General features: G+C 48.7%; 1 protein-coding gene across 1 annotated transcript; it reads left to right on the top strand.

Moving 5' to 3' along the window:
* Window positions 1-2,538: 2,538 nt before the first annotated feature.
* LOC144168265 (uncharacterized) lies at window positions 2,539-14,465 on the top strand. Its single transcript, XM_077697283.1, has 4 exons — window positions 2,539-2,603; window positions 4,649-4,718; window positions 9,821-10,017; window positions 14,180-14,465. The coding sequence occupies exons 1-4, from the start codon at window positions 2,539-2,541 to the stop codon at window positions 14,463-14,465; spliced, it is 618 nt and encodes a 205-aa protein (XP_077553409.1).
* Window positions 14,466-15,354: the final 889 nt, after the last annotated feature.

Here is a 15,354-nt window from a genome sequence, read left to right as displayed (position 1 = left end):
GTCTTCTTCCGTCCGTTCTTGGTTCCAGTATCTGGATTTTCTGAATTACGTCCAGTCGATCTAGGTGCATTTCTTCCTGTTGTCGTTCGGATTCCCCTGGGTGGATACCTTGACCTCGACGATCATGTAGTTGCTGCCAAGATCGGTGCCCGTGTTGCTCCACGTGATCGCGATCGGCTCATTGTTTTTGATGAAGGTAAGGTAACTGGCGGTATCTCTAGATACCGAGTTTACCATACTGGCCGGATGTGCCGGGTCAGGGATGAGGGCGCAGTTCAGCTCTAGCGCGTCTTGTGCCAGCTCTCTTCCCTGGGCGTTGCTCTTCGCGTAGGCCCACGCTTGATCCATGGCGTTGAACTCGCCGCATGCTATCAACGTGTGCTCGCCGGCTGCCGTGCTTGCCTTGTATAGCACGGTGCTGAATTTTTGGAGCCTTTGTGATGAATTGCTGTAAACGTTCAGGATGAAGATGCTGCCTTTTCTCTGCTTAGTTGGGACAAGTTCTGGCAGCGTGCGCTCGATCTTGACGTTCTTCAGTTCGTGTTTCGTGAAAGCCAGTCCCTTCCTGACTGGGCTTCGCGGGCCTCTGCCGCCGGCCAGGCTCACGTGCGTTCCTGTAACCGCGAAGAGATGGTCTATTTGAGCGTTCCCTGCAGTGGCAGCAAACAGGGTTGGCCTCCAGCGTGCTGTATGCGTTGTTGAAGTACTGCCCGTTTCCCTTCGAAGCATCGCAGTTTCACTGACACACGATTTGCTTGATGGGCTGGTGGACATGTTTGTTCGAGGTGAAAGTCGTTGGGTTGTTGCATTTGGGGTCCTTGCTGCATCTGTGCGAAGATGGGGTTGGCTCAGCGTTAGTTGATGATTCCTTTCCTGGAAGCTGTACTTGTTGGCTTCCTCTGAGAGTGTGGCTTGGATGGATTCAATGGCGCTCTTTACTGCTATTATTATTTCTTTGATTCTTGCTTGCTTGTCTCCGCATGACCAGTCGTCGTTATTACCGACGCTGCTCGTGGCGCTGCGCTTTTATACCGCTCTCTTTTTCAGTGCTGGCTCCTTAGATGGGCTGACCTCCTTAGCCTTACTTGTGCTCGGCGTATTCTTCGGTGGCTCCTTGGTGCGAATCTCATTGGGGATATACGCAATTTCTTTGTTCAGGTAGAAGTGACCACTGGGCTAGTTGGTAATGCATTTGGGACATCTTGAAGGTAGCGCACTTAGACACGGGCACTAGGAAAAGAGGCGACAAACCACAGCGCCGACTCACGTTCAGGTGTTGGATTGCGGTTCTCAAAGTTGCGTTCTCCTGTCTTAGTGCCTTGATCTTTTCCCTCTACGTGCTTTTTGTCGGTTGCTTGTCTTCCTTTTGGATGTTGATCGCCGTGTTTTTCATGGTTGCGAGGGCAATTTCGGCCTAGTTGACTCTCTCTCGATGGGAATCTCTTAATTTTAGGATTTTAGGGTCGTTCGCATCGGGGCTGTATTTTATTGGCTTGGTCTCTCGTGACTGTGAGTGGTTTCTGGAAGGCGTTCTCGACCTGTGTGCAGCTGGTTGCCGAGCGGTGGGAAGTCTTGCTCGAATGACAGCTGGGTAATAACCTTTCGCCGCTCCCACTGTAGCTTGCGCACTACGTACGGTGCCATGTATCTTACTTTGCATTTTCTGTCAGTGGTTAACTGTTCGCCGCCGCACAGTTTCCATTTGGGGGTGTATGGATGGCCCTCCGCCGGGTACTCACGACCCCATTCTCTACAGATCCAGTTAGTCGGCGTTGGGCATACGTCTTTTCGGAGTCAGATGCGTCCAAACTTGTGGCAGACGTCTATTTGTTTCCGGTACAGATGGCATGGTACGAGCGTGAATCCGTTCTTGACAAAATTGGGCACCTTCGGCCCTCTGAATGCAACTATGACCCGTTGTAGTGCTCCCAATTCGTTTTGTCGCCAAGGCCAGTGGATTTCATGCGTTGGCAATGTTGGCATCGATTTCCCTTGAGCTTACGTCGGTAGGGGAGCCCCTGATCGCACCTTTCACGGTGTCGTGCGAGGCTATGCGGTACGCGCTCACTTCGTGCAGCTTGCCTTGGATGTTGATTTCTTGGATTCTTTCGTAGCGAGCAGCGTTGTCCTCTTTGGGCGTGCTGATCACCATGTCGTTATATTGCGTGTTCGGGCATATCGTGTCCGAGCAGCTTTCCTCGGTGGTGAGATCGGATGCGGCGAAATGGCTGCGGCAACCGTCGTGGTTCCCGTCTTGGCGATGTCCAGGCGATGTGTCAGTCTGACAATTACCTTGATTTTCTCGAGAGGCATTGCCGGCATCCTACGAAGCCTTCATAATTGAAGCTTTGGTGTTCTTGGCTACTATCGCTGGCTTCCCGGCTTGGGTGTTGCTGCCGGCAAGCTTCGTGTCGGGTCTGCGTTGGCGGTTTCTAGACCGTCACTTTCCTGCGAGTTTCCATCCGGCGTCTTCCTAATATTTTTCGGGTGGCTTTTCCTCTCCCATTACTTGCACGCACATCTAAGCATCAGAGATCGATGTCCGAGTGGACGATTCCATCAAGGACCAGCGCGGCACCCGCCGAGCCGGCGGGTCGCAGCAGGTGTGACGGCGAGGCCTATGCTTAGCAGTCCTTCGCACGGCGGTGGCTCAAGAGGGCGAAAATTTCCGTGACAAACACTTTCCTCCGGGGACTATTGGTATCCGTCGATGTCTTTCAACTTCACGACCACATTTGTGAAGAAAAAGTGTGGTGCGAGCTTATTATCACTGCGAAAAAGTTACACGACAGAGCCGATGTGAACGCATACATTCGCTTCGTTGATCGGAGCGCCCCCACCCCCTTGTGATTTTCCGAACACACTTTTAAAGCGACACTGAGAGAGAGAGAGAGAAATGCGTGCTTTATTGCAGACATGTACGAGAGCACTCTTGCTGTCTGCATCAGTGGTGGCTTGTGAGGGTGGTTGGGTCGTCAGGGAGGGCGGGTGGGATGGTGGGAGTGTCTGTGGTAGTTACCCAACACGCCCCCTGGACCCTCGTCGGCATAGACAAACGCGGCGTGAGAGGTCCATAGCAAAGTGAGCGTGGTGATGTCCCGCGTTAAAGGTAGCACCCAGTCGAAGTAGGACGTCGGGCGAATGTCCTCGGGGAGCGTATGGAGCGTGCGAGCACGGAATGGAGCGTAACACTGACAGTCCCAGACCAAATGTGCGGCCGTTGCAGGCAGGCGACACTGCAGACAGAGTCCTTCGGCGGGGTCATTGCCGTAGAATTTGTGGCGAAGCGCGGGGGAGAATGCGGTGTTGGTGGCAAGGCGGCGTTGGTGGCAAGGCGGCGACCCGATGTCAAGCGACACTGAAGTAATTTGTAAACATTGTGGGATTACTAGCGCAGATTGTAGTCTGGAGTACCCACGCCATGTTTCGACCACTCTCAGTGCGCGTAGAGAAATATTTTCAAAAGCGCTGTCCTCCTGTCTTCATTCTCCTTGTCGATTTGCTATGACGTTTCGTATGACGCCCATACGACATGGCTTGGCTTGACAGCACTACTGCGCGGCTCGCCGACCCTCCGACAGAGTCAGTCGGCCGACCGCCGGTGCGTCATCGCACTTTCTTCGGTCACTTGAAACTACGCTACGACACGATTTGTGCCTGGAAGAATGTGTGAGTACGTGCGAGTTGGCAATCTATTGTAATTCCGTTAAGCGCAATAAAGAAAACACAGGACGAGGGAGAAGAGGACCAGCGCTGGTCCATGCATGTCTCCCTCGTCCTGTGTTTTCCTTACTGTGCTTAAGGGAGTTATAATGAAAAAAGGTGCATTTAGTTGGTTCGTTTGTACTCTGCATCAAGCTACAGCCGGCAACATGGAAAAAGCGTGGTATGTGGATTCCTGAGATGTCGAGAATGCCCAGTTAACGATGACTTCGGATGCCAAGAATGTTGTTCTACAGAACCGAAATTCAAACTAGTTTGAGTTCCAATCTTCGATACTGCGAAATTACATCGCATCTAGAATACGCGTCACTGCGGTTGTTGCGGCCGCCGGAAATGTCACGTCGTAAGTTTTCTTCTTTCAGGCTTTATAAGTTAAATACTGCTTCGTCGACCGCATAAACGATGCAAAGCGTGCCTATTTCAGCCAGTCTATGCAATTCAAACACAAACAAAAGTTTCAAAATTATCTCCAGTGCCATTTTTGGGCCCCGTAGGGTCCTTCCTAGGCAGTCTACTGCACTCGTTCCTAGTAGAATGTTCAAGTGCAATGGCTGTTTAATAAAACCCGGTAGGTTTGCACGCGTAGTATCTCCGCATGTTTCTACTTCTCTATCCCAGCTACCTTTGTAGTTCTGCCCATCTATTTCCTCTTCCTGCTCCTCCTCTACACGAGCGAGGGAATGTAGCGCGTGTGAATGGAACTGTTGCTGTGGAACCATACTGTTGTCGCGAGCTTGAGTGTAGCGGCCTGCGGCTCGAAAGCGTAGAAGTGATCATGCTTGGTTTAGACTTGTTTGTGCACCTGTAACGGGAATCAATATAAAAAGATCCCCTAATTGTGTCCTGCTGCAATGATATCGTTTATCTCGAATTTTCGCGATATCGATACCGTCAGAGCCTGCATGTGTTCCCTTTCCTCTACCAGGCTTGTGGAATCGCTGAAGTTCAGCTTCGCCAGAAAATCAGATCTCGGAGACAGTGCGGCTACCAAAGCGGTGAGGGCAAATAGCATTGTGTCAAATGACCATGTCTTGGTGCATGCGGTCATCCGAAAAGACAATGTGGCGCCAGAAGCACAGTAAACGAATGGCAGCGATATGTTTGTGCATTATTGTATGCTTATAGGTGTTCCACCAATTTTAGCTTTTTTCTTAACTGGAGCATGGCAAGTTTACTGTTAGGCTTAAATCTTCGTATCGGTAATGTTATCTATCTCTATCCGATTTTAGGTTATGAATGTTTCTTGCACATTAACGAATCCTACATTTTGTACATAATACAGTGGAACCCCGTTCATACGTTTTTCACCGGACCGGGAAAACACGTAACAACCAGGAAAACGCAGCAGTTAGGAAACCTGCGAAAATGAACGAAACCAGTGTAGCTCACTTGCAACCATGTATTTTGCAACTTTAGCTCTCGAACCTTAAAAAAAACGCTACTTGTCGCGATCGCTGCAAAGCACCACGTGTGGCAATCTAAGGTCTCCAGCGATGTCGACTCGCTTCCGCGTTGACTGCTTGTCTTGATTGATTGATTGATTGTAGGGTTTAACACGCCGACGCAACGCAGGCGATGAGGCGCGCCGTGGTGGAGGGCTCCGGATTAATTTTGACCCTCTGGAGATCTTTAACGTGCGGCGAAATCTCGTACACACGGGCGTTTTTGCTTTTCGCCTCCATCAGAAAAGCGGCCGCCACGGCCGAGAATCGCACCCGCGACCTCGTGCTCAGCAGCGCAACGCCTTAGCCACTGAGCCACCGCGGCGGGTGACTGCTTGTCTACTGCGTTTTGTGTGTCAAGCTTTCCCTGAAGGAAAAGCGCCTCCTGTTTTCGCGACGCCATCACGCCACGACATGATGATGATGATGGTTGGAGTTTTTTGGCGCAAGGCCAGCTGGGGCAAAGAGCGCCAAACAAAAGTATCTTGAAAAAATAGTGGCTACTAGAGCCAGAACAACAATAAAATCAATTGACGGCAATGGTGATGGCTGGTGTATAGGGCCAGATTTCATTATGCGTGATAGGAAATGAGGTTTAAAAACTTAACGTCTGACAAATACTCAAACACACGTTTCATGGAAAACATGGCATCGTCACTCAGAAACAGAGATGGATGTAGGGGAATATGTTGTCTGTAGAGTTCTCTGAAGTGTTTCTGTCGTGTTGTGTGAAGTGCAATGCATGTGATTAGTATGTGCACCACGGATAGGGCCTCTCCGCACCTGCTGCACTGGGGTCTAGAAGATCCCGTCAGCAGATACGAGTGCGTTGCATGGGTGTGCCCTATCCGCAGCCTACCCAAGGCGACTTCCGTGTGTCTGTTGTGTGAGTCAGCTGTGTACGCCACGACATAGTTCGCGGTTGCAAAGCTTGAAGCGCGCGATGACGAAGAGTGCGCCTGCTATTCTTGCGGTGGTGCCTTTATGGCGAACGCGGACTCCGGGCATTCCAAAGTGAAACGTCTGTTGTAAGCGCAGTGATGATGGTGATAGCATACAGTGACATAGCGCCATCTAGTGATGACGAATCGAACCCGCATGCGGCTTCATGCAGTCAGTTCCGTAGCCAAGTCTGGCCAAGGCTCGTCAAACTTCAAAATGGCGTCCCGCGAATGTTTCCCGGGCGGGCTCGGAGTGTCAGATTGCGAAGAATGATCGGGGAACGTACTCTGGGCCACGTCGTAACAGTGAGGATTTTAATACATGGGACTCTACGTGAGCTGCTCTGGGACTAGACAAAAACAACGTGGCTGCCAAAAAAACGCAGCATTGAGGAACGTAAGAGCGGGTTTCTGCTGTGTTATATAAATAAGCCTGATAATGCTGACAAAAAGGGGGATTCGCAGTGCGTTATCAGCGTCACCCAATGAAAACAATATTTGTTGTAACCAGTTGTCACACAAAAGTGCCGAGCTAATCCACGTGTGAAGAGCCTCTGGGGTTTTATGTGGTCTTCAGACTATTTCAACGTAACCAAACGAGTTGAAATTTCGAAGTCAAACGCCTCATAAGGGTCGTTGAGCAAAAAACCGGATTCTGAGAGAAACAATGCCTTTTTGGTATGCCCAAATTTTGTTAGTGACCCATGTGGTGAGGTGTAGGGTTTTCTCCACCTTGCTTGAGTATACGGTGAAATGTGTCACGAACAAAAGTCGGGACAGACCATCTAAAAGTACGAGACGCGCTTATCCCAACTAGTATCCAATACCATATATCCTGTTATTCTCATTAAATAATTTGACAACAGCGTTGATACGCTACTCAAGAAAACCACGAAATTAGCATTACACCTTACTATGCACAGTCACAATGAAAGGCAGACGCCACGAGAACAGTCTACAAGATTGAACAAGTCATTGCACTTTGTTGGTATGAGCAGTCACCCCGGCTCGAATCCACGCGATCCGGACGCCTTACCACGTCTTAGTTCGGATATAACCGAATCAGAGGAATCAACGCGACGAAACCCCAATTCCATCCAATGTTCTGGGGCAACTGCACATAGTCCCCAACCCACGGAATATGAGAGAGAGAGAGAGGGAGAGAGAGAGAGAGAGAGAGAGAGAGAGAGAGAGAGAGAGAAAGCTTTAATGAATAGTGAAGAGGTTAGCTCCACAAACGGCGGGGCTTGCTACTTCAGATGGGGGTTAACATAGTGAGGCAAAAAAGGAAAAGAAAAGGGGAAGAAGTACGCAGCAACAATGAATAAGAGGGAGAAGAAAATCAAATCGGCTCAGGATGTTAAAAAAGTTTCAGCACTTGGAGGAACAATCTGGGGATCCCAACGTTAAAGAACCTCGATTAATCCCGAGTCAGACAAAAAAAGTTCAAAGAGCCTTTGTCCCTCGCGCCGCGTCAGCGTGATTTTGCCTCGCACCCAGAAAGTGATGCAGCTCTAAGACGTTTTCGCGTAACAGTCGCACAAGAGTTCTTTTCGCTGTTTCGCGTTGAGTCGTATGCTGCGGGCAGCAACACAAGACATGCCGTATGTCTTCTCTCACAGAGCACAATGGCGAGTCCGCCCAGCCTATTTTAAAAAGAAAACTACCAGTGAAGGCAACGTTCAGGCGTAGTCGGTGAACGACACCCTCAGTTTGCTTTTGCAGGCCTCGCGGAAACTGGAAATTGCACTGAGGGTCGATCGCGTGATAGGCAAGGGTGTCCTAAGAGGGTCCTGCCAAGCTTACAACTGCAGTTTCCATCCCAGTGCATTCACAGCCGTACTTCCGTCTGGTCTGGAATACGGGATTCAAACAGACACTATCAGATTGTGCGCCTCTTTCGCTGCTGCGTCAGGGACGACGTTCCCCTGGATGCCGGAATGACCTGGCAGCCATTGAAGCGAAATGCGTGGCCGTCTCGTACTCCAAGTCTGTGCGTTGCGTGTAGATCACGCACAAGTTGGCTTCAGCGGTGGGATGGCTTCATCTGTGCTTGCAGGGCAGGCCGCGAGTAGGTAAAGATCACCCATTGCTGAGCAGGACTATTGGTGATGTGAAGGAGTTCCGCCGTCGTAGCTGTTAACTTAGTGAAAGTGGACGACGTCTTGTGACTGAGTTCCTTTTTCACAGTTAGTCCTACGGACGCAATCTACACTCCAATAGCGGACGAGTCAGACTTCAGGAACCCGTCTGTATATACGTGAACGTGGCCAAGATAACGTGAGCTGATATGCGCCAGCGTGAAGTACAGCAAGGCTGGCTGAGGCAGAGATGCTGTGTTGCCTATACCTGGTATGGTGATACATATATCCCATGGTGCAACTTTCCATGGCGGAAAGGCAGGCTTGCTCGGCCGTTCGAAGTTCGGCGGTCGAAACTAAAAAGAAGCCTACCTACTAAAACATTCTGGCCAGTTATCATTGCAAAAATACCGCAAGGGAACATGACAATAACTTGATCTCCGCAGCTTCCTTACTGAGGAGCAGACAGGAAATCTGGGTAGACCTTGGAGCAGCTCATTTGTTTGACCATACGATTAAAGAAAAGCATGCATTTGCTTGCGCCAAAGCGCCATTCATCCGGTCATGCTACCAGTTTTTCGGCCATCAAAGAACCAGTTAAGGTGCACTAGTTCCCCGGGCACACTTGTACGTCGTGAGTGAAGGAGCTCGGCGCCCGGCATCACTGACCAAAGCCAGAACCGAAACCCTCCTACCCCCGCACTCTAGTCCTCATTATCCGATAAGAGGACAAATCAGGCACCGAAGTATGAACATAACGGATACTGCAGCTTCTAAAAATACTCAGATTTATGTCCCCTGGAAAATCACCAGCATTGTTTTCAGGTTCATGGTTCACTGGAATGGTGGAACTAAGATGGCCTTTTATCCCAGTTTTTGTACGGGAGGGAAAACGAAAAGCCCTGCCGTTGTACACCTGCATGAAAGATCCTTTTTAATTGCCGTGATGTTGAATTTGAAGGCGCATATTTGCTACTTCGCGTTGTTGAGTGGTCAAAAGTTTTAGCCAAGAATGTAAGCAATGTTTCTGAGCAAAATGTTCATTTTATTTCGCAAGGCAACCTGAGTAATTGGTCCTGAACTAATTGGAGAAAATATGGAACTTTCTTGTTTCGAAGTTACCTCTGATTGGAACACGGTGGCCTTGTTTTGGATGTATTTGGAAAGCTTCCACAGAAGTGACGCAGTTTTATGTGGTACTACCAAAAAGCTCGGCTAGTTTTATGTGGAACCACAAAAGAACTCGGCTAGATGAAATCAGAATTATAATTAAATAAAAAAAGATCATCATTCGTTTATAGCGAGACCGTTCGAATGAATAACATTTACTAAAGCCATCAATGAACTCGAGAAAAACTTCGAGCAATTTTGAAGGTTCCACGAATGTCTCTGAGAAACGTGTAGTGGAGAAGAAATCTGTAAGTAAACCAACGCTTACAATCAGAAATTCAAATGCCAAATGACGTTAGGGGAGCCTTTTATTTCCACAGCAGCAGTGGAAGCTGGCCGAAGTATAGAACGCTATCTGGTCGTCTGAATACGTGACTGGTAGAACATTTTGACAGAAGTTCCGCCAGACTTTTTCAGCAGCCAGCACTAAATCATTTCTCTGTTCGTGCTTGACGCCTCGCAGCGCCAGAATGATCTGGCCAAGGAGATCATGATAAGTTTTAAGAGCACCTTCGACAACCAGGATCCCCTGCCCAATCTGGCAGCGTACAAGGCAAGTGGTCCCATCGACACCGGTGAATACAACAGAGGTGGAGCCTTTCTCGCCTTGCGCGACCGCACTGGTGACGCGCTCGCCATTGCTTCTAGCCTCAACAATGAGTAAGTATCTTACGCCGCTTTATTGGGCAGTCAGGATGCGTTACGTCACAAGCAGGGAGCCCTACATGGCCATTGTGCCGTCACCCAACTCAATGTGGGCCTTTTCAACGCCAAAATAGCGTCCTTAGTGCGGTTTATGAAAGGGGTGTTAACCATAATCCCCTGTGCGAGTATTTGCCCAGCATAAGGAACATGCAGTGGCAAGTGTAAAATGAACATCTTTGTCACTGAGGCGTACAGGAGCGGCTCGTTGTTTTCCTTTTCATTTTCCTCACCATTTACCATACTGTTTGTGGCAGAAAAGGACGCCCTTCCTCTGCCACCTAAAATTCCGCAACGCTTCGTAAAGCCCAGTGCACTTCTATTGCACACAAATAACCTAAGCGCCTCCCAAAGACGCTTTTGTAAGGCCACGCACGTATCAGATGTCATGGCCTTTCCATCTCAAAAGCCCCTTAAGTATTTAGGCTCAACAAGGAAACTGGCCTGTCTGTCTGTAACACTGGATGTGTAACAGTGTTGCCGCAAGAGAAAATTCTGTTAATAAAAGGCGTTATAGGCTTCATACTTCGACATAAACCGATTTTCTTTCCGGAGAAAAAAATTCTCAGCAGTCCATTAGCTTGTGTGTGAATCCTACTCCAAAGAGATTGTGTCTACTTTATAGTGTCACATGAGGTTTTATGGAGAAGCTTAGTATAAGAACATAAAGCCTACATATTTCAATACAAGATATCCTATATATATACATATAGTCTATAATGATTGTCTTGCGAGCAATGTATGCGAGTGGAAAAGTGAGGCAGACTTTAAAGGGCATCGTGTATAGGGGTTAAATTGAACTTCATGACACTTCAAAGATGTATTTATTGAAAATCAGTCGTGTTATTGTACTTTGATGCAAGACTTCTTACACAGCCCTCAAAATATCTTTCCAGCACCGCATTTGTGTATTGTCGTAAAGCGGGAGATCCCACTGTCGGTGTATACCAAAGCGGTTTAGGCATTTATTCGACGATTCCAAATTGGCAGTTTCAGCAATACTCTTCAAACTAGTTCTTTGTCGACGCGTTTTTCTTTCACACGTCACTGTGCCTTTAGGATCCCTGGACAGACATCTTTACTTTAAAAAGTGTCAAATAATATATAGGCTTAGATCCTAATATCTTCGACGCGATAGCGGTTCTTCGACGTCCGTAGAGCCTTCTGGAGCGGGGTTGCTGCATTTACCCAGCATGCTTTGCAAGTACTGAAGCTCCAAAGGAGAGACAACGACTAACCACAACGGTGCTTACACCACGGCAGTGAATAGACAGAGCGCACTTACGCATCAGTCAGTAAGGTGTGGGCGTGAAAGGTTGCGGCTGCGGGTTTTTGAAAGTTTGAGAGAAAAGGAGAAAGTGCCAGTATATCAAATTCTTTGTTTTCTAGCGTTGTAGCCGGAATGAACACTGTTTTTTTCCAACAAAGAGAGGGGAAGCTTTTATTGAGTAAGAAATAGTGGGAGTTTGGCAAAGGGGCGACACAGATTGTAGGAAGCTCGAAGATAAAACCCGCAATCGCGAGTGCCGAGTGCAGCAGCTTGTTTTCTTGCCCTGTTAATCAGCTCACCATGTTCTTGAAATCACGTCCTGTTCAGGGCTGCCTACCATGCATCAATTGAAGTACCCTATGTATTGTTTGTGTTGTTCTGTACTGAGCACGTCCTCGGACTTGATAAGCTAATATGGAACATTCCCCACATTTAGGAAACCTTTATTATACGTCAAATGCTTCTTACCACACACCTTTGCCCAAATCGCTATACGAATGTGCGTGTCGTTTTGTATCCTGCGCAGAATTTGCGATTCTCGTGCGTTAATATCCGCGTATGGCACAGGGACGGATCATATTTTTCGGCGTTGAATGAGATGACCTCCTAAATTTTCAGGGAGGGCAGTCTGGTAGCCGTGGTCGCAGAAAGCAGGGTATGGGACTTCATATGCTGCTTTGTTAACTGCCTCGTTCCCTTCAAGACCCTTGTCTCCGGGTGTGCATGTAATGTTGTAAACTTTTTCTTTGTGGATGGGAGGATCCTTCGGAAGCGTTAGGTACTCTACAGCAGCCAACAGTCCAATAGTTTTTTCGGAGTCGGTAATGATGTTTAAGCTTTGATTTAATAGGTATGATAGGCGTATTGCCAAGAGGAAGGCTCCAATTTACGCTTCTTTCAATCGTCAGTCCAGGAGAGTCATGCAGTCAGTCACAGGGATTTTCCCGGTAATACACTGCGACAGTTGTTGCCTTTGCATTTTCGTGCATCCCGGCATCGGTGGATACTCTGTTTTTTCGGTCGTAGAACTTTCCTCGAAGGAATTTGGTCCCGGCTTGATGCGTAAATTCGTATAGCTTTACATCTATTTTTTGCGGTAGGAAGAGAGTTTTCTAGAGTCGCTCAATCAGAAGTCTGTAACGGCGCCCAATGGTTTCTTCTCCGAGGAGTAAGTATCTCCCGTAAGATGGCCCGTACCGATATTGTTTTTGCCAGGAGTACCCTATGTGTTAGGAGAGTGGTTTACCGATGCCTTGAAAGGTTATATAAACACTATAAGTACGTTTCAATGGCCGCGAGAACAGGGAGGTTTTGGGCTGCCTTCTATGCTGTGCAGCGGATGGGTGCTTATTCGGTCGTCTTCAACTGCACAACATCCGGCTCATGATTTTTGCTCTTAGGCATGGTTAGGCGCTTTATAATGGGACCCATATGGATAGTACTCTCAGTAATTTGTAAGTTATGACATGGGCTCTGGCGCTTGTCTGTAGTAGAATTCAGGCGGTTGTTAGGTTTCTGTTCCCATCACGACCTATTTTATGGGTGATTTGTTAAGGTTTTCCCGTGGCGCCATTCGTTCCCGTACTCCCGTGCTCTCTGGCAAGAGTACGGGAGTGACAAGACACCTGAAAATCCAAGAAGCAAGTTGGAAATCCTTGAAATTAGACGCCATGTTCTTGGTTTTATTTTTACTAAGATATATTTTATTTCGTTTCTTATTCTATTCCGTTTCTGCTCGCAGTCTAGATTTTTCAGTGTCTGGCGGTAATTTTTTTGCGCTCGTTGTTAGTCAGGTGATGAAATGTTTGGCCCACGATTATTTCTGGTGGCAGAGGTGCTGCGGTGCGGGTACACTTGGCGACCGTGTCTGCCGAGCTTGCGACCGACATCAGAGCGCAGAACGGATTGACTACGAAACCGAGGCGCCGGATGAAATTCCGTATACATTACCTTGCCTCAGCCGCAGTATTACTGCCCTCCTACATGTAGTCCAGTTGCCGGTGCGGTTTATTCTAGATTCGGGTGAGTCCTCGTATCTGGCTTCGTCACGCTTAGTTTCCGGATGGCAGGGGTGGTGACGTATTTTCGCGGTCGCTTGAAGAGCACGGCTGACAGAAGGCGGAGTGATCACTGAATGAGATTAAAAACGTTTTCCCTTTAAAACCATGTTCCTCCTTTTGAAGGTGGTAGAGCAGCGAAGCCGTTATTATTGTTGGTAGAGCTTTTACCCTCTCCTAAGTTACTACGCCTTACGCAATTAGACCCATGTCACGTAACCATGTGACTACCATGCAAATGATGCGTGCAATTTTCTCTATGTTTGAACTTTTCTATTTTTGTATATTGTCACACAAGTATTCATGGGCTTGTGACCTGTGCAATGCATCGCCGAGGTCTTACGGGCAACTCTGGAGCGAAATAGTACTGAAAAGTTCCCCTGGTTGCCTGATGAGGCGCACATTGCGTAACGCACTACGACAGAGATTCACAGTGACACAGAGCTCCGACGCCAGCGGCGACATGTGTCTATTTCTGTAGTTGGCTCTTTACCTTACAGTTGGCTCTTTAACTCCACTCTTTGTGGAGAGTGTCCACTACGACGCTAGCGGCGCTGTGCATTTGCTGTTTTTGTTGCCTGCGTGCACTCACTTTTAAGGGGAAGGGTTTTCCAGCGGACGCCGTAAAATCCGGATCCCAGCCACACATAGCTTCCCTGTGGAAGTGATGGTAGGGGCCGGATTCATCGGGAAATCCAAGTTTGACAGACGCTGAAAGTTTCCAGATATGTTGCGATCATTCAACGAGAGTGGAGACCAGCGCCAAAAATCTGTTTCGCTTTCTCCCCGCTAGGTTCGGCAGCGGATACGTGACAATGACGGGAATCATAATGAACGACTACATGAACGCCTTCTTATCTCCCGTTCAAGAGGGTAACGCTAACGCAAGCTTGGGAAGCTCCCTGCCAAACAAGGTGGGCTCTTTGAAAAGTCCCATCACAGCCATGATCCCGGCCATAATCACCGACGGCAAGGCACTGCACGCGGTTCTTGGCGACACAGGCGGCCTGCGGGGAATCTCTTCTGTCGCACAGGTGGGCCACACAGCTATGCATGGGGGCAGAGGGTTGCGGCCTTAGCCAGAAGCAGGCGGGAACAACCCTGCATCAGCTGTGCTATAGCAGGTTAATGCTGACCAGAAAAATCCGGAAGCCGAAGCTCCAAAACCTTTAGGAAAAAAGCCAATGGGTTACAAAAAGAAAGAAAGAAAAAAAGAAAATAATTCAGTGAAACAATACAACGCCTGCCGCATCGGCTAACTATTTCTATTTTTAATGTTTGCTAGATGACGTATGTGTCTTTTACAAGGGCGTGCTCCGTAAAATGGGGTTCGGTCGGCACCAGAAACCCCGGACGCTCGCCGCCGAGTCTGTACACAAAGCAGCCGCGTCGGCGGATTGCCTCGAAAGCGCGTCATCCCTATTTCATATTTGCCGCGCTTTCGAGGCGCTTTTTCAAAGAAAGTGCTACGAGTTGTGCCGCGCCTCCGCCAGATGGCGCCACGGGTCCCGCGACCGAGAGAAGACGCAGTGAAACATCCCCCTCGCGAGGGGCACGATCAAATGCAGAGCATTTGCGGGGGCGCACGACGTTAAGTAGTTTGCGTTACGTTAATGTTGCACTTGTGGCAACTGCTGACGAGAGAGCGCTCGTCAGCAGTAATTTGAATGAGTCAACGATATAAGGCGCGTTCGTAGCGTCCCATTCTGTGTCGGCTTTGTGGCGCAGTGGGTAGAGCACCATGTACATTGCGTTCTGCCCGCAGGGTCGAGGGATCGAAACCGGGCGCCGGATAGTATTTTTTTTATATAGTAGGGAGGAGTGCGGTGCGGACTACGGACGTCAACGCGGGTGACATCGTGAGTTACTGAAATGCTCTGCATTTAAAATAGTGAGGCTTTTCGCTCGGCTGGAAAACAACGCAACAGAGCACCCATATGGAGTTGTCATGAACGGCAGGCGTTTGGA

The sequence above is a fragment of the Haemaphysalis longicornis genome, unplaced genomic scaffold (genome assembly GCF_048455015.1).
Source record: "Haemaphysalis longicornis isolate Haplotype H1 unplaced genomic scaffold, Haemaphysalis longicornis Haplotype H1 scaffold_2, whole genome shotgun sequence".
Lineage (NCBI taxonomy): Eukaryota > Metazoa > Arthropoda > Arachnida > Ixodida > Ixodidae > Haemaphysalis > Haemaphysalis longicornis.
This window is presented reverse-complemented; position numbering and strand designations above follow the sequence as displayed.

Bases quoted from the DNA above. Each gene is read 5' to 3' on its own strand.
- LOC144168265 (XM_077697283.1), top strand. From the start codon at position 2,539: ATGTCCGAGTGGACGATTCCATCAAGGACCAGCGCGGCACCCGCCGAG. The intron at 2,604-4,648 runs GTGTGACGGCGA...TTCCTCTACCAG, and splicing joins GAGCCGGCGGGTCGCAGCAG to GCTTGTGGAATCGCTGAAGT. The intron at 10,018-14,179 runs GTAAGTATCTTA...TCTCCCCGCTAG, and splicing joins GCTTCTAGCCTCAACAATGA to GTTCGGCAGCGGATACGTGA.